This window comes from Lonchura striata, chromosome 6 (assembly GCF_046129695.1).
Source record: "Lonchura striata isolate bLonStr1 chromosome 6, bLonStr1.mat, whole genome shotgun sequence".
In the NCBI taxonomy this organism is placed as follows: Eukaryota; Metazoa; Chordata; class Aves; order Passeriformes; family Estrildidae; genus Lonchura; species Lonchura striata.
Window position 1 is genome coordinate 17,309,160 of NC_134608.1, and position 22,081 is coordinate 17,331,240.

Here is a 22,081-nt window from a genome sequence, read left to right on the forward strand (position 1 = left end):
CTTTCTTTAACCCATTGAATTTTAGATTTTTTAAGCCACTGCAAGGTAAAAGACCAATTCTACTGTTGTCAAACAAGGAATCGCTATGTTTCTGCATTTTGAAAAATTGAGTGTAGGCCATTATACTTATGTGAAATAATACTCTTAATTCAGTTCTGAAAATGTGTTTAAATACCTAGTCATATAAATAATGGAAGTGTTCCAGAAGTGGGTCCTAATTTGCGAGAAAATAAAACCTTCTTTGGACCTCCTTTCTCGGTGTTATTTTATGCATCAAGAATTTTGTCACTTAAATCTGAATATTTATCCCTTTTCTCCCTTTCTTGAATTTTTCACTGCCTCAAAATGATATATTTGCTTTAATAAGGATCTTCTAAATGTCCTATCCAAACACTAAGCATAAAGAGCACCAACTGATAAATAATCTCTTGCTAAAAGGTTCAATATCAAATCACTTAGAATTCAGAGAATTTCTTCAGTAGGGAAGTAGACAGGCTGGATGACTTTCTCTCTCAGCTGATGAGTGTCTCTGTTTCTCCTCTGAAGCTTTTAGATCATGATTCCTTATCCCTCCTGGTTGCAAATCTCAGTTCTGCTGTCAATTCCTCTTGAATCCTCTTGACAGTTCTATCCGTGAGTGTTGTAACCCTCAGTTCTGGTGCAGCATGTGTCCTACACTCACATGTTATAGCACTCATCTGTAGCTCCTGACAAGGCTTACCTCGAATATTGTGCAGTGACTGTTCAGTGTGGAATCAGGATTGCAAGGAATTCCATTAGTAACTTAGAAATTTCCTGCCATTAGGATCCTCATAATAATATCCTTCATCCTTATAAAGGGAAGGGAAGGGAAGGGAAGGGAAGGGAAGGGAAGGGAAGGGAAGGGAAGGGAAGGGAAGGGAAGGGAAGGGAAGGGAAGGGAAGGGAAGGGAAGGGAAGGGAAGGGAAGGGAAGGGAAGGGAAGGGAAGGGAAGGGAAGGGAAGGGAAGAAGGAATTTAATAACATTGAAAATTTAAGCAGTAGTCTGGAAAGATGAATACTAATTCAGAGAAAGGAAACAAATTCAAAAATTATAACGGGAATTGGGCTGCAAATACCACTTAATGAATGGACGAGAACCAGGTAGCATATATCTTCAAACTATGATGAAATTTTAAACAGATTTATATTTTTATTAGTTTCCTTATTTGCTTTCTGTACTGTTCATACATGAGAAAGATGGTTTATCTTTCCCTAAAATAATTAATTTTAAAAATTATTATTTAAACAATATTATCTGAACAGAAGTACTTAATAAGTACTGGAAATATTGGAAAATATGGTGAACTTAGGACCTGTGAACAATCTACTAACAGGTCACAGCTAAGGACGAAGAGTATTTTTTAAATATATCTTAGTGCATATGTGAATTTAGTTTAGTTGTTCTTTTTCATAGTTATCAGGTCAAATGTATATTGTGATGCTGATATCATTAAAGTTTCAATAGGCAGAACTTTTTCCTTCTATATAAATGAATTTATTACTTCATTGGTTTACATAATAAAAATGTGAGGATCTACAAATTAAAAGTATGACTCACCTCTATAAAAAAAGTCATTGGATGGAATGGAAGGTAAATACCATTTACTACAAATGTATAATGTTTATTTTGCATAATTACCCACCTGAATTCATAGACATCTATATGCTTTTCAGCACTTCAATGTTTTGTTCTATTCTACTGATGATCTTTGAAAGTGTAATTTCTAAAACAATAATTGCACTATGTTCTGCACAAATGGGTAAAGCTGGTCAGATGCAATGAAAAAAACTACTTTTGTAGAATGAAAGTAATCAAACAATTTTCCTTCAAACATTCCACCACTATTGTCACATAACAAAATAAAAATTCCAATGTTATTTCTTCATAGAAATTGAGAATTAGTATCTTTATTAGCTCTAGTAAGAGTTGCATATGTCAAATATAGTTGATTTTTTATCTTTACACCATTATTTCTTGTTGTTTTTCACTATAGCTAAGAATTTTATGTACCACAGCTGTGTAGATGTGACACTTAAAAGAAATTTTAGTGGTGGCCTCCAAATGTGCTAAAATCTAGAATGTGTTACTTTCATTTTAAAAATTAATTTATTTTTAAGCTCCCTTTTGTCTTACTTCTACTTAAATTATTGTCTTGAATTTAATGTTTTGTATGTGTGTGTGTGTGTCTGTATATAAAACTGAATTTATTTGAATAAAAGAAACAAGATTTGGAGAACTTGGATGCCTGAAATCTGGCCTTATTTATCCAGCTGTCTGATGAAAGATATTATCTTTTCCCATAAAGTTGTCAGGTTTTGGACTATCTCAGTTGCAACAATATTACACTGATTTTATCATAACTGATATCCTGAAGCTCAGAAGTTCTTTGTCTTATAGCAACTGAATGTTGGAGTTCCAAATTTAAAAAAAACCCTATTTACTCATTTGGAAATGCAGGGGAAATTATTCTTCTATAAACATGAAAATCCCTTCATAACATGTCTAACTTTCCAGGAAGAATTAGGCAGCCTAGCCATTCTATATTTACATATACTGCCTTTAAAGCAGCCGATCAACAAAGAAGAAAAAAATCAGAATCCACAAAAGCTGCATTAATTTTCTATAAATGTCTTCCCTTTTGTATTAAAAACTATGAGCAGTTTCTTCTGTGAACACAAGAAGCCTGCCTGTGAAATTCAGGAAGTTAGTTTTCTTGCATTTTTAATGCTAAGATTAGGCTAATTCAGGCTATTGAGTTATGAATTACCTTAGTGTTGAGTGTCATGAATTTCTTAGGAACATTTATGTGCTCAGGCTCTGATCTGAGTACCTTCCAGCCACTCCTAATGTGTTTAGTGAGAGGGGTTTGGAGAGGGAAGGGTTGTATTCTCTCTGTGTAGTAAACAAGAAGGTTGAAACAGAATATAGATTAAATGGCTTGGCCAGTGTCACACATGGAACAAATAGAAGCACCAGTAACTGAACACTGACCTCCAGTTCTAGACCAGACCATCTGTTTGCCAGCCATATTTATTATTTATGATTCTGTCTATGACCAGTTATTAAATTAATATATCAGTTTTTTAAATGGAATGACACATTTCACTGTTCATGCAGTGCCTTTCCAGTTCTATGATTTCCTTTGAGAAACAGAATTTACCTTATTTACTGAGCAACTACAAACCTTCAAGGGAAAGAATATAGTATTTATATCTAAATAGTATAATAGACATTAATTTCCACTCTGCTTTCATTTGACTTTCTTTTTTGCTTATAGGGCTGTTGACAATTGTTAGCAGTATTTCAGCATAAAATAAACAGTTGCATCTGATCAAAGAGACTTTTTGTCATTGAGAAAATAAAATTCTAATAAAAAAATACAAATAAATTTACATATAAACTAATCATACAACATAGAAGAAGATTTAAAAAATTTTCTTAAACATTGATAATTTCTTTGTTTCCACCCTTAAGGGGATGGGAGCACCTAAGACTCATAAATGCTCATTGTTGAAAGGAATTGTAAAAGTCAGAGGGTCCACAATAACTCAGAAAGTCTTATGAGTAAATTACACACTTAGCATAGAATTTTAGTCCCTGACTTCATGTATTAGCACATGGCAGTGGGTTTTGGATTAAGGGGTAAGGGAAAAAAGAGAGAGAGAAGGAGAGAGGAGAGAGATTAGATTAAAAGAGGAGGAGAGAAAAAGGGGGAAAGAGTGGAAGAAGAAAGGAAGGAGGAGAGGAGATCACCAGTCCAGGCTCCAGTTTTAATCCCGCTGATGGGATGCCAGGTTCCTGGGAGGCACCACCCAGGCTTGGTGGGGATCCCTTTTTAGAGACAGGTTTTCTCTGCCTTGGAGAAAGGTTTCTTCTTTTCTATACAAACTGTTACCATGTGCAGTCTGCTCTTTTAGACCTGTCTGGAAATATGTCTGAGGGCTTCAGGGCTCTTTTGTGGTCTTGATCCCCCCCACAGTCCTTGCCCACTTCTCAGTCTCATTCCTGTGATTGCATTGGACTGTGTTATGCTTATCTCCAGGAGCAAGAACAAGGACATTTGTCCTGGAGAAACGCTGCCCTACCTCCACACAGCCCCTTCTCCAGACACATCTTGATCTTTCCCACAACAATCCTTGGTTATTATCAACAATCCTTGGTAGTTATTACCAACAGTCCATGGTTGGCTTCACATCCAAGCAGCTATCGGCATTTGGGACATGCACATCAGCCTCTTATCTTCTGTGCTTCTACACCATTGCAGATTGTCTGCCTCCTTTTTCACATGATCTTTTTTACATCCACACTGCTAAATAATGGGATCTCATTACTTTCGTTGGGCATGGGGAAGCCAGTGTACCTTTCTGCTTTTATGTATTTAATTTAAATCAGTTTTTACCTTTTTACCTGGTTTTGGTAGATGTAGAAAGAGAAGAAGCACACTTTCATTCAGAAAGGGACTTGAGGATGGCAAAAATACATTTCTTTCCACAAAGATGCTAGAGATCCTCTGTGGACTTTTATTTTTTGGTCCATACAAGCTTCCATGTTGATAGGAGCTTTGGGCACTCTCAGGAATAGGACCATGCCTATGTCTGGAAAACAGAAGTGTACAGACTTGAATAGTAGGATGGCGTTTTATTAAAATATCTGGTTTTAATATAAATTTATTAACTGAACAGGGGAGAATAACAAAGTTACTGCTCAGTAAAGAATGTCAGATAATATATGCTGCTTGAGACTGTGTGAGTCTATCAAGATAGCTAGTGGAAACTTCAGTGCAAAGGAAATTGTTAGCCCAATGTGAGATGAACACCATTGCCTCAGAATTAGTGTTTATATATAGCCAAGGCAAAGGTTTGCAATAGTCATGTGCATTCTCAATTCTAAATTAATTCAGCAACTCCCAAGGAAATTACGTCCATACCATCATAGATGTGTAATTTCATATTTCTGCTTGTGTTCAGCAATATCAGAAATATGTGAAGATGTTGAGAAGTAAAATGAGCAAGAAAAACCAATGTTGGAATATTTGTTGTACAGTGTTGTAAATTGTTGTTATTCCTTTCCTTTGGTTGCTCCATGTGGAAAACTGATGGTCTCATCTCTCCTCTTCTTTTAAGAATTATTTACAGGGAATGATTCATCTCACCTATTGTAGATACCTGTTGCAGAATGGGATCACTCCCTCTCAGAAAGATCCTCTCCCTGTCTTCAGTGGCTAGATAAAACTGAGATAACTGGTTTCAGCTATAAAAGCTTTTTTAATGACAAGTTTGGCCACACATATTCTACCTCCTGGCTTGGAAGGGGTTTGTTTTTAATGGAACAATTACAGAAATAGGCAAAAATTATTATTAATGAGGGCAAACTTGCATGTGAGAAGAACTTGGAAAGATTAGGATCAATCATCTTAAATAAGAGATGAATAAGAGCAGGCGTGATTAAATTAACAAAAGAGAGGATGTTAAAAAAGTCAAGGAACTCCAAACACCATCTTGTGAAAAAAAAATGCAAGGAGGCTTGCACAAACACAAAACATATGAATTCTAAATTCAACAGTAGAAAGGGCTCAGGTCTTTTACTCTTATGAGTACACAAAGTTATATTAATTAGATTTTTACTTAGATGAGAAAATAAGAACACTTAGAGTAAAAGGGAGCCACCTATCAATGAGCACTGGAAAGAACAGTCATTCTCTAAATGCCTGTGTCCATTCTTAGAACTATTGACAGGTACTAGTATATTTTCTTGAAGTATCTGCCATTGTAACTGTCAAAGGCTGGGTACAAGCTAAAACAGTGATTTGATCTAATGTGGCAATTTTTGTATTTACATTCTTTGTTTCCAATGTGAATACATAAGGTTAAAGGGACAGCTAGTTCATTTCAGATGCCATGCAAATGGTTAGGTTTTGCATTAAATCCTCTTATGATAGAGCGTGCAGTTGTACCAGAACATCTATCCATAAAATGAGAAGTAGCTTTCTAAAGATTGTGGTAGGAATGCATGAATTTTGCAAAACTCTGAAGTGCCAGTGAAAACTTACACTGAGTCCAAACAGATTCTGGTTTTGAAATCTTCATCCTGTTATTTTTACTCTTTCCCACTACCTTTCTTATCTATTAAAATCATAGCTGTTAAAGCCAAATACATAACAAATTACAAAATCTCATATGAATGCCAATGTTTTAAAAAGAGGTCTTGTTGACATTTTATTTTTTCTAATAGTGCATGTAAGAAAATTGTCACATTCTTTCTTTTTTTAATGAAGCAAAAATACTGTGTTTGCAACTCAAAACTGCATCTTTAAAATAGTATTAGAGTTAATGCATAGTTTAAGAAATTGGCTATGTAATACTTACTGAAGGTAGAAGATGCAGTGTGATAGGTCTACCAAGTGAAGTACTAATAGAAATCTATTATAGCTCTGTCTCTGGGCTTCAGTCAAGAGGTACTTACGAATTCCAGCTGCTGTTAACACATGGCAGCATTAAGAACCTGAGCTCTATGATGATTATTGTTTCCTTAATGTAGCACAGTAAATTATATTAGTTCCTTTTTTTTCCCATTGGTTTTATTTTGTTCTTTAAGAAAATTGTGTTATTGTTTGGAAAGAATACCATCTGTTGAATGTTGTCCTCCCTAGATCACATATACTATTAGAAGAAAGAAGTTGTATTAGTTATAACTATTTGGTAAGCTGTATACAAAGCAGATCTTAGAAGTCAAGCTTAATCAAATGTTGCTGTGCTAGTTGCATTAGTGGCATTTTTACTGGTCTTTTAGACTGTAGGCAAATCTGATTCAATTGCAATGTTAGCTCTATGTTTATTCAAGCACTAAGGAGCATCTGGTTAAAACATTTTATAACATTTCACAGTAGTAGACAAGTTTCTCCAAAGTATTTCAAAATTGAAATTGAAAATATAAAGGTGATCTCAGTAAAAACTACTTGATAGAAAGATTACACAGTCATTTTCATGGTATTTTAATCTGTAGGAAAAGGAATTCCCTGTAGTGAGCTATTTCTGAAGTGTGTTCTGCAGCTCACCATGGAGGAAGTACTATTATTCCATGGGAACACTTACAGTTCCTGCAGACCTCAGGACATGCCAGACCTGCCTTTTCTCTTGGGCTTCATCCCAGTCTGTGAGCAGCCAGGAACTCCAGGAAGATGACAGGAAGGTTGTGCTTAGCCCAGCATCCTCAGTGGGTGCTTGAAACTCCCTCTTGAGCAACTGCACAGCCTTTTCCTGAAGTCCAAGTCAGAACTGCCTGTGTATTCATGTGTCACCTGCTGCACCTTCAGTGTGGGAACCACAACTAGGATTTGAACATATCAGTGAATGTGCAGTCAGTACCAGTCCATCTGCATACGTTCTCAGCATCCAGAATTGGCAAATGAGATCAGAAGCTCATGAGATCAGAAGCTACATAAGACAAGCTTCTCATGACATGAGATCAGAAGCTACAAATCCTTTCCACGTCTGATGCTATGAACTTGTCACTGCCAAGGACTGCATCGACACACTCATCCAAGACTGTGATTCATTAAGACTGTGATCTGTTCAAGTGGTCCATTTTCCTGTGTTGCTTCTTTTGTAGGACTTCATGTTACAGTGAAAATTCTCTTGCTAGAGGCATGATTTTCCTCTTCATTATACTTCTTTTCTAGCTGGATTGTAGCATTCTGGAATACTGTTGTGGACAAAGTGAAAAGCTCTTCAGAATAGCTGTTCTTAAGGGATTAAACGATTATCATCTCTGTCGTGTTTCTTTCATCTTATAATCAACTTCAAGATGGTACTGGATAACTCAGTGTGAAGTGATTAGATATTTGAATTAGAAAGTATTTGATCTCCTTTTTAACCATGTTTAAACAGGTGTATTTCTTTCCATTAATGTTAATACACTTCTGGTTCCTTATAACTGTTCCCTTACTGGAATATTTGAGTGACATTCAGAGCATAAACCTGTCTCACATAAACTCATATGGTAGGGGAAAAATATTAAACTCTCTTATTTACATTAATACTAATAAACACAATTAAGAAATTACAAAATATTTCTGTACCTGAGTTAGGTATAGAGAATGGAAGCTTAGTATTTCAGAGAAGACTTAATGGGAGACAGGATCTTTCACTTAAATAATCACCAGTTTTCAAAAGCTTTTTTTACATTGTGATTATATAATTGTTAATGTTTCTAATCTGAATTGATTACAGAACAGTTTTTATTGATAAAATCAATATTTTAGTTAATATTGTACGGCTTTCATTTTGCTAATTTATACAGTGTTGCTAAGATCCATATATTCCTCAAGAAATTTTCATTTATATTCACTCTTTTCTGAATATAGTGTTTCTAGATTTTTCAGTCCTTTTAAAAATTTAATCTTCGTTCATGAGATGTGGCATAAGAAATTCAGTTTTTTATATAATCTTAAATATATTATGGTCTAATAAAAATTAAATGGTATTATTAAAAATGCCTAACACATGCATTACTTTCTTGGTCTGTTAGGCATTTACAATTCTGTCTCACTGAAAATAAATTACACTTTGGTCCTCAAGCTTTTTAAGTATTTTGGAAATTTTTACTACACTTCCTAATATTTTGGGTTTTTTTCCTGAGGGTTTCTAAAATATGTTGCTGTCATTTGTAGGATTTTTTTTTTTTTTTTTTTTACAATTATATTAAACATAACTGACCTGGAATATCCAGATTCATGTAAGACAGGCAGTGCTACTACATTTGGATGAAATAGTGAATTCTCTTACATTCAGATATTTTTATGTACTTTATTATTTTTGTAGCTGAGTCATTGTTCAGAACAAATAGGGGTAACACTTAAGTGTGGTTCTGTTATCCTTCATTGGCTCCTATTACAGCAAGAAAACCTTGCTGTATTTTTGTGAATTTGTTTCAAACTCCTGTGTTGTTATTATTACTATAAAAGAGCTAGTTACTGAGATTAAAATCTAAAACAGTATTTCTTGTACTCAACAGCAAGAGGTCATGCTTTGGATTTTAGGCACATTTTCAACATTCAACTGCTTAAACGCTTCTCTCTCAAATCTCTATCTATAGCAAAACTAAGTTTTGTCCTTAATGGAGCTGCAGGTTCTCAGTTGATCCTTTAGGTATTCTGCTCCTGGATTATTGGACAGACAGAGACATCAAACTTGGCCCAGTATTTCATAGGAGCCAGTGCAGATGAAAGCAGATTTGAGGTGCTTATAGTCCCCTGGGCTGCAAAGGAAATGTGCTGCTATGTTCTGTATTCTTTTGATTTCCCAAGGGCTAATGGCTCCATGCCCAAGATATTGCATTGCTGTAGCCCAGCTGAAAGGTGACAAAGGTATGTGCTACAGAGGCCAAATCATCAACAGTAAAGATGGGATAAATTCTTGTACCTGTTTCATTGTCAGAGAGAGATGTCCAGGATCAGTTCTAAATTGCAGACTGACTTGTCTAAATGGGGTTGTGTAATATCAGCCATGAGCTCTTTGAAATGGTTTTTTCCAGCTACCAAGTGTAACTTATCTTTTCCTCAGTTTCTGCCTCCACTTTCTGCTTTTGATCCATGAGCTCAAGTACTGAGGCAGTCTACACAGTGTTTTCAGTGGAGTTCATGACATCTTTCTAGTTCTTTCACTACTTGTGTATTTTAAATAAATTTGAAGAAAAAGAGAGCCATGAAGAACTGCTTCTCTCTGCTTATGACTCTCTTGAAATAAACTGTTTCAAATCAGTCAGCCACTTTTACATGCTTTTCATAGTTCATTGGCTATGTCAAATGTTGTAGAGAGGCTGAATAAAAAGGAGTGGGGAAGACTTCAATGCTCATGGTGTGGGTTGTCTAACAGTGACAATAATGCCCTTTCTAGCCCATGTCCTGAAAGAAGTTCAAATCATGACAGGTGATTCCTAGTACCCGGTTGAAAGTGTAGGCAACAAGAATATAATAATCAAGATATCACAAGAATATACTTTGAATGTGATGTTGGGTTCAGATGTGTGCTTATAGTGCTGTCCTAACTTGTGAAGCCCAAAGCATAAACTCTGCTGCAACATGGCAGCTGCACAGCAATGAGCAGATGTGCATTTGAAATCATGAGAACCAAGCAGACTGTTCACAAAAGATAAACATTTAAGACAGTGAGAAAATTGCAGGGCTCATTGGAGGACATTTGCCACTTCTTTCAAAGTTTGCACCATGGGTTTGCAGCCTTGAACAAATAGGGGAACTCAACTGACCACCTCTCAACCTATTCATGTGCCCATAACCTTCAATACTCAACTTTTGATCCTTTTATAAAAACAGAATCCTGTGTCCCAGAGTATCTACTTTGTCCATTCTAGAACAAGAATGTCTCAAGAATGACTTAGAGGAATGAGTATTGAACCATTAGCAGGACTCTGTTTTTCTACAGAGTATGCATTTTATTTGAATCTTTCCATATCTGACTCTATGTAGCTTGCAAGATCTGAATGCAGCTTTAAATAGTAAGGCTAAACATGAAATATATAAATGTGTGTGTGTTTTTTTTTTTTTTTTGCATAGAGTCTGCAAATAAGCTAGAGAATAGTATTTTTTTCAGTACTAGAATAAAATATATTAAGATATGAAGGAGGCAAAAATTATACACCATCTAGCTACACTGAATGTTGCTTGATGTTTAACTTGTTTCTCCAGGGAACATGGGGAGATTGCAGGTGTTCATCTGCTCAAACATCCTCCTCTGAATCTACCAAAGCTGGGTGAGTGAGGTAAACAGCTGTCATACAGTGGACCCTTGGCTCAGCAAAGCGATGTCTAATGAGCAGACTTAGAGATCTGGCAGCACTCAAAAGCAGGGTGACCATTTGCCACTTGGAGTTTAAAGGAGTTTTAAAGTAAGTTCCAATTTAGACAGCACTTCAGTGTACTAATCTACTTGTCTATTTTTGATTAGGTTTTTTCATGTCTTTTCTTATAGGTATGTGCTCGTTTCTTTCCCAAGTTTTGTCTGTTGTATTTTATAGTTTCTTGTTAAATGTAACCTCAAGCTTGACTGGAACTTTAAGGCAACAGCAGTAGATGAATACTAATGATAAAAATAGTTAACTGTATAAACCATGAAGCAAAGCATTTCATGTTTTCAAATAAATCTATTCAGAAGAGATAAAAGGATAAAAAATATGAAATACTTTATATATACCTAAAAATTTTAAATTCCTGCATTTTTTCCTCATCAGACAAGTGGAACAAATAGTCAGTCTCTGAATCAGCCTCAGGGCTTTTACGGAGTAATTAAAAGCTCTGAAGTTAGGCATCTAGTTCTCAGCAAGTATGATGGTTTTAAAGCAGTAACACTTAGTTGCTGCATCTCCCTCTCGAATCCACGGGAACAGATCCCCTGTGGAGCCCGGCCAGCTGGGCAGTGGGCAAGTGGGCAGAGGGAAGGAATTTCTCCTTGGCTCCCGGGGGGTTGGAGAAGCTCCCTCGTGAGTCCAAAGATGAGCTGGTCCCACAAGCAAAGGAAAGAGGCGCTCTCCCTCAGGATTAGTTCCAAAGTTTAATGAGGGCCTGGAGAGATCCCAGGCCACATCTGACCTCGAAGGACATCCCGAGCAAGAGAGGGAGTCTCCCTGCCCAGAGCAGCCGATACGGGGGGGCAGGAAACCTGAGCAGGCAATGGGGAAGGACATGGGAGCGGCTCTCGGGGGCCAAGGCCTCAGAGTGACCCCTGAGGAGGGGGTCAGGGAGGAGTCCCAGCCAGGGTCCAGTTACCCTGTGACCCTGGGGGAAGGATCTGGACAAAGGGGAAGGGTCACCAGGTGATGGACACATCCCCTGGGAGGAGACAGGGGGATGGGTTGGGGTTTGATGGACATACAGGTACTGATGGGAAAGCTGGGATGGACCAAACAGGTACAAAGAGGGGATATGGAGGGACAAACCATTATGAGGGGCTATACAGTGCAAACACAACTCTACACTCATTGAAATAGGAAAAGATGAGGAATTTTATGTTATTTTGACCTAAGTATAGAGATTAAGATTTATTTCAAAATATTAGCTTGAATATTTGTACATTGTAAGCTATATCATTTAACACATTTTTTCCTAAACATTTTTGGTTTATTCTTCATTTTATCTCTTCTTAACATTTGTTTCTGGTTCTTGTTCACCAGCTTTTTGATATTAAGTAATAACTCAATGGAGCTATACTATGGTCATGTCAAAAGGGCTTGATGGAAACAGGAATTTCTATTTCCAGATGATTTTTTGGCAGGTTAGGTTTCTGTATCACTTAATATTTTAAGTATTCTTTTTTAAAGAGCAGATACCAGGATTGAAGGCAGTATTCCAGTGTTGGTGTTATAAAGGGCATTTTGTATCTGCAGCATAAACAACACTTCTCCCTTATGTGTGTAACTAAATATGGGCTCACTCTTTATGTCAACATAAGATTCTTAAAAGCTCATGCCAGGTTGTTTTTCCAGTAAGATTCCAGAGCTCTGTATGGTCACCTTTCTATGATAAACCTCCAATTTGGGACAGATTTCTTTTCTCCAGGTGTCTAGATTTGACTACAATAAGTATTTTGTTTGAACAGACAAATTTAATCCACAATTCAGCTTATTGTATCCAAGTACCATGCCTTCCATGTTACATGCTATTGCATTATTCTCTGACTAATCCATAAAAAATATTTTTTATAATATGACATAACATTTTATCATTATACAGTTATTATATTCTGTATTACACATCAAACATTACCTAGTAAGAATTATGGAGTGTATTATCGATTATGTGGTACATACAATTGTATTATTAGATATTATAATAATACAGGTATTATTAGTTCTACTTAATTCCAAATCAGGGATTAAAATATTTATTAATGATATTGTTCCAACAATTGCTCATTAAATAAAACCACCAGAGGCACACACTTGGTGCTAGTTCCAAATGGCAATTCTTTCTTGAGCTCTCCAAGACATTTCTTATTTTGCCTATAAAACCTGGAGATCCTTGTGCATTTCAGTAGATCTGGTCCAAGGATCAAAAGATTAAAAACAAGCAGTAAACAAGACTCACATAAGCAAGGGTCATTTATATTCAACAGAAAAATAATTTTTCCTAAGCGAAACAGAATGGGAAGACATGAGAAGGTGAACTGCACAACCTAACAATGCAAGATGAGCCAGCACACAGATACAGAGGCTCAGAGGTTCTTCTATGGAGTTTTCCTTGTCAGTAGAAAAAGAAGGCAAAAGTGATTGAGAGGAGGGGACTGGGGTAGTATGGTCATTGAGAAGGATTCACTCAAACGTTACCTACCCAAGTACCTCCACTGGCACAGTGGGATCAATCATAAGGATGCCATTCTTTATGTCATCACCCATAAGGAATTCAGAAAATTGGACCAGTTAAGAAAGAAGGGACAAAATTTGGCAGGTCTAGGGTGTCCAAGACTACTTCCATCGTTCAGAGAGAAGAAAATCAGGGAAAGTACACATCAATGGATAAGGTATATTGCAGGTAGAAAACAGGCATCAAGAACAAAATGTACTGAAAGCAGGAGTGAGGGAGCACACTCATAAAAAAAGGACACTATTTATTACAGAGAAGAAATAACTGAAGGTAGTATATATTGTTGGTGCAGCTCTCCTCTCTGTTAGTAATTCATTTATTGTCCACCTTTCAAAATAATTGCAAAAAAACTGAACAGCATTGAAGTTAAAGGGAAGTGCATTTCTATCTTAAAAGTAATATAATTCTGTGACAATTTAAATTCTTCCTGATGCTCTCCTACCTAGCTAAAACTTCTGACTGCCATTACTCTGATAGCAGGTGCTGTTTCAGGAAGCAGAACCAGGGGGTTCTTAATTATTTTTCTGTGTTTACTAAAGATTAGAAAGTATTTTCTCCACTTTTAGGTTTTTAAAGAAGTGAAGTTAATATACATATTAGTAACAAAGCAGGTGTGAAGCCCTGCAGGAATCCCACCAACAGGGAAGCAAGCAGGATGAGTAGAAATAACCAGCTGGTTCATCAGAAGAGAGGGCAGCTTGCTGAAGAAGCTGTCATCCCTGAATCTTCAATTGGTCAGTCATTTTGTCATTGGCAGGGTCTCCTTACATTAAGTGTAATTTTTTCTCTCATTGCTCAATCAGGATGACAGCTTTGGTTCTAAATGCAGTGAAAGTCTTGGCCCTAATTTAAATTATTCCCTGATAATTTATTTAGAAATATCAAATGAATGGAAAAGCAGTAAAATTTGGATGTGCCAGATATAATCAAATTTTAACTCTGGATGTAAACATTATTCTTAAACCATTGAGATAGTGTATGTGGTCAATTTCTGCAGTCTCTTGCAATTGTTTCCAGGTTATTTGGTGGTGGTAGTTGTTTTCTGAGAAGTTTTCATGTCATGTGTTTCTTAGAGTAATTCCAACTGAAATACAATATTTCATGCCTGTGTCATCGCTGTATAGTTTAATGTATATTCAAGTGATGATAAATTCTTGAATTATATTGTAACAATATGGAAATTTTTTTTTAATCTGTTTGTTTTACAGGCTGTTGCTTTGAAAGTCTGTGAAAAATTCTGTTCTTTTCATTGATGTTTCCATAAGCAGTTTGCATGTGAAGTTAAAAAAAAAATGGGGGGAGGCTTGGCATTTTCCAGTTAATATCATTTATTTTAATGAAAAGGCAGTAAAGCAGTCATCTCTGCCTCATGGCAGGCAGACAACATGTTATTCTACAGACCTTTTGGCATTATTCAAGTCACAAGGAATAAATTGGAAGAAGAACCAACAGTATGAGAGCCAAGTATAATATATCTGTATTACTCTGGAGCTCAGTGCATCAAGGAGAGCTGTGAGAGTGTTGTAACAAGTGGCTCTATAGAGCAAATGAATATTGAAGAAAAGGATGTCAGTACAAGGTTTAAATAGAATTTTCATACAGTAGACAAACATGATTTGGAAATTTTTTTCACTGGGCCACATACAATGAATGATATTTTTAACAGGAAAGCTGGTCCCTTTGGAAATTGAATCCAAACTTTCTGACTGAAGCAGAGGAAAGATAGTGTAAGAAATTGTGGAGAAGCAGTAAAGGAAAATCAATTAATCACAAAGTAAGTAGCATTTCTTCAGTACTTTGGCTTCCTTGAAAATGTAAGACCAAAATTTAACATAATTTGAAATTAGTGAAAAAGGCAGTAAGATTCTTAGGTCCTTTCTCCCTGTGAAGTCACCGTGGGTTTTCTGAGTAGGCTGCTCCCTGTGGCATTCAACTTAGATTGCATTGAATTATACAATGAGAAAAGGTATTTTAATAGAAAATGGGCTTTGGATTATCATGGGCAGATCAGAAGAGTGAAAGGGAGACATCACTATACTTGAAATTAGGCAAAAAAGAACTATGTTCAGAATCATACAATCATAGAATGGGTTGGGTTGAGAGGAACCTTGAAGATCATCTCGTTCTAACACTTGGACATGGACAGGGACATCTTCCACTAAACAAGATTGTTCAGTGCTCCAACCAACCGGGCCTTGAACACATCATGAGATGGAACATCCACAACTTCCCTGGGCAACCTGTTCCAGTGTCTCACCACCCTCACAGTAAAGGATTTCTTTCATATATCTAGCCTAAATTTCCCCTCTTTCAGTTTGAACACATTACTCCCTGTTCTATCACTACAGTTTCTGACACAGGGTTCACTTCTGACTTCCCTGTAGGCCCCTTCAGACTTTGGCAGGTTGCTGTGAGTTCTCCACACAACCTGTTCTCCAGGCTGACCAGCCCAAACTTTCCCAACCTCTCTTCATAGGGGAGATGCTCCAGTCCATTTCTCAACTTCTCTGGACTTGATCCAACAGTTCCATGTCCTTATTTGGGGGCACCAGAACCAGGACTTCAGGCCTAAATCATCCATTGCATTTGAAATGTGGAAAATATTTTATAAAAGAGACAATAAGTGTATTGTAAAAGCAACAAGGCAGTGCTGCTGAATGGCTCACAGTACTCAAAAGCAGTTCAGATACAATCTAGTATGTTAATTTAGGAAATTGCAATCCTTAGCAGTTTCCTGAAATAATTTAAAGAAAATGCACAACTTTACTTACTGTATACACCTAAATAATGAGATAGTAGGGAACTTGATATATATAGATTTTGAAGAGTTATGATAGAAATATTTATGAATGCTTAATCTCATTTGCATGACTACAATAAATAGGGGGGAAACTCTGCTATTCATGGCATGTCCTAAAAGCAGGGAAATGTAAATTGCAGGGAAATGATGATTTGAAGACCCAGCCTATGTGCTTGGCATGCTTCTGTCTCTAAATCAGGAGGACTAGGATATAATATTGCTGAGCCTTTCAGTGTGGGGAAAAAGATATGAACAATTAAGAAAATAACTTAGTTCATGGACTGCCGCAGAAATAATTTACTTATACATATGGTATATATCTTGTTATACCTTTCTCTGCTTAAAAAATGGTTGTTCAATAGCAAAGCCTAAAAGGCAAGGTATTATGCCTTCAGATATAGGCATTTGATAAATTGCACTGTGTATGGAAGGTAGGGGCCTCTGTAACCTGTTGTTTCTCATAATACCTCAGTTAACTAGAAACCAAAAGTTTTTGGAAACAAACATATGAAATTCCTCTGATTTCAAACTCTATGACTTTTAAAGAGAAAGTAGTAATTTTGGATTTAGTTAGGTAACTTTTGCTGTTTTACCCAATTTAAATGTATTATTATTTTACCCAATTTAAATGTATATTATTTTACCCAATTTAAACCATACATTAGACAAGAAATTATTTGGAAAGCCAAGTAACCATTTCTATGACTTTTAAAGAAATAGTCCTTTTGTTTGTTTGCGCTTTTTGGGTAGTAACCAAAATGAACCTTTACACATGTAGAAATGCTGTGAGAAAGAACCCTGACATTTTCATTCTCATTAGTTTATCACTTATGTTATATTTGTCTTCCTGTATTTATTTATGTGATATGTGTGACATTTGCTCCTCACAGCTCTCTGTAAAAATTTCTGCCTGCATAAAAGACATTAAATGACAGCTTCCTTCCCAAGGTCAGCTTCAGTTTCTTTAAAGTCAAAGTGAGGACCATCCATCTTAAGGAGTAAAATTAATGATTGCTAGGAATGTTTGCATAGTGGGGAAATCTAAGCTAGTTTGAAGTTACCTTCTTCACTTGTAAATATCTGGTGTATGGTCATAGCATCAGAGATCTCAGCACAGTTGAATTTATCCTGGGTCTTATTTGGCTTTAGAGACTTATCCTACTGAGCAAACCTGTTGAAAGCCAACTCAGTGTCAGTCTCTGCTGGTTCCGCAGTGCATTCACTACTCTTCTGTTTAAGTAATAGAGAAAGTTGCTTAATTCCCTGATTGCCACTTAGGACAGATACTGAATTATCTAGATAAATACAGAGTAGAATTGCAATCTCTGCTGTATATTTTGGCAGGTTTTATACTGATATGAATTAATGAAAAAATATTATTTATCAGATAAATATAGTATATTTCTAAAAGCGCGACTAAGAAGTACTGCCTATGAGAGAGTCTTTCTATATAAATAGAAAAAAATATTATGGCCAAATTCTATATTTATGGTTTTATTTCAGAAACTTGGAGATCTGACTATATGTAAATTGTTGTCGGGTTTGTTGGAAAAAAGCTGAAGTGACTGGTGAATATATGCAGCTGTTTATAAAATAAAAGACTAGGCTATATTAGAATGTGCATTCCTTTCTAAAAAGTACTTATTTCAGTGAACTAATAAACATAAAACTTCAAAAGGCAGCTTATATTAAACATCAGTCTTTTAGGTTATTCATTTATTCCATTTCGATTTATGGTTAAAATATTCCTGTCAGAAATAAAGTGCCATTTATCTAATCCAGTTTCCTATGAAAATACACTTAGGTGATTTTGGAAGACTTCAATTACCTAATTGTATAAGAGAATAATTTAGATCTCACAGTCAGTAACTTGAGATGCTGATTATTAATCAATTTTCAGTGTAAGATCAGACAGCTTACCTGAGGCACTACATACCTTGAAATATCTCAGTATATTTTGCTAAGAGCGTCAAATGAATAGTGACCTGTGAAATAAAGATCAATATGCTGTGACACAGTATTTTCATAATCACAGGGATGAATTTATCATTTGCTTGAGCTAAATGAAAATGAAAATTTAACACTCCAAGGCCATCTCGCTTGCAGATTACTTTTGGCAAGATTCCAAAACTCCACAACTTTTAAATAAATGTAGCATTTCTTCAGATTACAACAGCTAAGTACTTAGCAGTTTATTTGTCATTTACTTATCACCCAACATATTTTGCTAATCTCTGCTGAAAGGCTGTTCAGAAAGTGACTCTTAATTCAAAGAGTCAGTGGCCTTCAGGGTGTTGAACAAACACCATGTAAAGTTGAGGGCCATTTTTCAAGAGCAGCTTCCAAACATTAAATGCATGTGTCCTGGTTTATTTATGGCTATAACTCAGATATTTTGGATGAAACCTTTGCCTTCTGAAAATTAATAGCGAAACTCCAGTTAACTTCCATTTAGCCAGGTTATCGGCATTAACTTCTAAAACACTCATGAAGTGATCTTCCAGTGCTAAATTCTGAGATTTCATCATAATATTAAAAAAACACATTTTGCTATGTGGTTATTGTGCAATCTCTCAGGTATTTAAGTCTGTAATTTTTCTTTGAAGGATCTGAATTACTTGCAAATTGCATAGGTTATAACAATTTTTTTATTTTGTTGAAAGGTTCTTCAGTGGGTGATCTCTAAACATAGATGCATTTTATGCATTTTTTGACACACAGAGCCACTGAGAAGGGCGCTTCAGCTATAAAGAGCACCGAATCACTTGCAGGTTCAAAACAAATGAAAGGTGGTGCTGAATCCTAGAGGAGGTGTTCAGGCCAGGGGCTTCACAACAGTTCAAAAAACTGTTAAACAAATCCATGCAATAAATATACATCATGATGTCCTGCAGCCATACATGTGTGATTTAGAGATTCCTGAATGTTGCAAGGGAAGGTAAATAAAGGAATTATCACTTCCTAGGCCCCTTGGTAAGTTACTTAAATAGCCCATCAACCTCTTTTTAAAAAAAACTCTCTAATTTAAGTTCAGAGTTTTTCTAGCTTTGGCTTCAATTTGCACCTATCTGTATGGCATTCCTTGTAAGCATAAAAAGGTATTTACTATCCAAAATACATTTCCTAGAGAGATACCATTATAGTCTTGATTTGAATTGATGGAAGGATCAGTCCTTCAATCTCTTCAATCTTTTTTTTTCTCCAGAGTATTTTAAAAACTTGTTATAAGACATTATAACAAGACATTATGTAACATTATAACAAGACATTATGTAACATGCTAGGTATGTTTTTTGGAAGTTGTATAGTTACTGTTAATATTTTTCTCAATTATTTTCAGTGTCCTTCTTGAAGTACAGGCACCAGAAAGTAGATACAGTAATTCCTTCCTAATTTTCCTAACACTGTAATCTGAAATAAAATCACTCTTGCATTAAATTTAGATATTATCCTACTTATACATTCAAGGATTGTATTCACAGTCTTAGGTAAAGCATCAGAGTAGATGATCATCATTTGATTACTTTCTATGACTCCTCGGCCTTTTCAGTTCCTGCTTCCAGGACAGCATCTCCATCTTGTGATTATGACCTGCATTCATCCTTCACTGGTGAATAAACTTACATTTATATTATGATATGTGATATTTTAAAGGATCCTTTTCATTAAGAAACTGTGTGACTGGTCTATCTCCAGCTATCATGTTTTCTCTAAAGACTTGATTAAGTGTGGCCACATTTCAAACTTGTCCTTACCTGAAGAGCAATAGAATGTCATCATGTTTTAGTCTTACACCAGAGCCAAAAATGAGCTGAAGGAATTTAATTTCAGTATTTCTGTGATGTCAGGCTGACATTCTGAATGGTTATGGACATGTAAAGTTCATCATTGCACCATAAGGCTTGAACTTTGTCTGATCAAGTGTACATCACAAGAGGTTAATAGTTCATTGATAGTGAAATTAAGCACTAGTATAGATTATTTATTGCCAATAGATTAATCTTACCAAACAATGTTAAAATTTCAAAAAAGGTGGGAAGTTGACAGTTTGAGGGATTCTTGAAATAAATGAAGATTAATAATATTTATTGATGAGGAAAATAATGAAATTTTAATCTAAGTAAGACTTCTTTAGCGAAAAGGGAAGAACATAGTACAAACTGAATTTCTGCATTTTAGGCTGTTGTATATAGATTATTTTCTTTTAATGTTACTAGGTTATTCTCAAGGGTGTTTTTGGAGTTAAACAGGACATCCTATACCTTTGTGTAAAGCTTTGTTGAAAACTGAATTACAAAACTACTTCTTCAGTATAGAATTTCTTTGACATTTCCAGAGCATCCAAAGGATAATAAAATGTACCTCTACTAAAGAGAATGGATCATTTTGGAATTTTCAGTTTCATCTATGTAGAAGTTGCATTTTGCATGCTGCAAGATGGCAGGAATATTACCATCAAATGCTAATGATGATGGAAGAGTTTGCAGCACTATAATTCCAGCAATGTTTTGTCATCTGTAATTGTTGACAGTAATAATAAACAATTTTGAACTAAATTATTAATAAAACATAATTATTAATTAAATTAATTTAATTATTATGAATTAATTATTAATAAAGCTGTGGTCTGGACATTGGTATAAACCAATGAAATATTTTTCTAAATGATGAATGAATGTTGAGATTCAACAATTAATCAGTTTTTTAAATTATTTAACTTTTGCATAAATGAATTTCTAGTACAAAAGCTATGGAGAACTAAGACAAATACTTTACAGAATACCATTAATACCATTTTGTCAGCCTAATTTATCACTGCATCAAATAATATTGCCAGATGTGTTTAATAAAACTTAGCCCTGTGTGCTTCTGTTGTTAATTGAATTGCTGTCTTCTACCAGCTTCTGTCTCAGAAATAAATATTAACAACTGTTACTCTTCAGAGACCTTTTTTAACTATTGGAATATTCACTTTAGGATATAATAACATACAAATTAGCTTATTTTTCTTACAGTCACAAGGAGTAAGTCTTCTGTTAACATAATCTTTGTTTCAACATAAGCTTGCAGCATGTGGAAGGTCATGGGGCACTTGAAATTTTAAATGTCAGCTTGACCTATCTTAAGGCCTAGAGGTCTTGGTTTGCATGCTGTACTATGCAACTTTGAGGGTCTCTGCCACAGGTGATTGAATTTCGGGAATTAGGCATGAGGTGTAGGATCTAAATTAGTGCTAGAAGTGCTAAACTTGCACAGGTCATACTGTAATTAACTTTTACCTCCTGTTGAATATATATAATGATACTTCTTTTTAAAAAAACTGAGCTCCTCATATAGATGCACTACACAAAAAACTTTTTTTACTTCATTATTTCTTCATACAGTATTTAAATTTTAGGACTATTGAGCTCATCAAAAATAATTTTGGTGTTGGATATCTACAGTTAATTATGTCTGTTTTGCATAGTCTTTTGGGTTTTAAATACCAAATCTCTTTCCTTACAGAGAAGTCAATCAGGATTCTGATGGCTGCATCAGCTTCAAAGACTTTGAATCTGCAATGAAGTATGGACAAGATGAAGTATCACCAGTGTACTTTGCCTAAGGAATATTTTCTGGTAAAAAGACAAAGTGAAAACTTTAGATCTCAAGATATTTAAAAATCAATGAAACTTCATTTGTTTCAGCCAGCATTTTAAGAACTTTGACTGTAAGTGTAGCTCTGAAGAGCAGCCTTTGAAGATTTACTGTTGACAAGTTGGGTGTATTAATTTACATGTGTATATGTGTGTAGAATGCTTAAAATATTTGAAATCTCAATTGATTCACAATCACACTACTTAGGGGTTGGAACTCTGTACTTTTTCTTTTTGACTTAACAGACAA

At 35.4% G+C, this 22,081-nt stretch overlaps 1 protein-coding gene across 1 annotated transcript in view; it reads left to right on the forward strand.

Moving 5' to 3' along the window:
* Window positions 1–21,800, forward strand: part of EFCAB11 (EF-hand calcium binding domain 11) — a 55,149-nt gene extending 33,349 nt beyond the window's left edge. The window contains exon 4 of the mRNA XM_077783857.1: window positions 21,701–21,800. Coding sequence (XP_077639983.1) covers window positions 21,701–21,800 — 100 coding nt within the window. The remainder of the gene's footprint in view (window positions 1–21,700) is intronic.
* The last annotated feature ends 281 nt before the right edge of the window (window positions 21,801–22,081 follow it).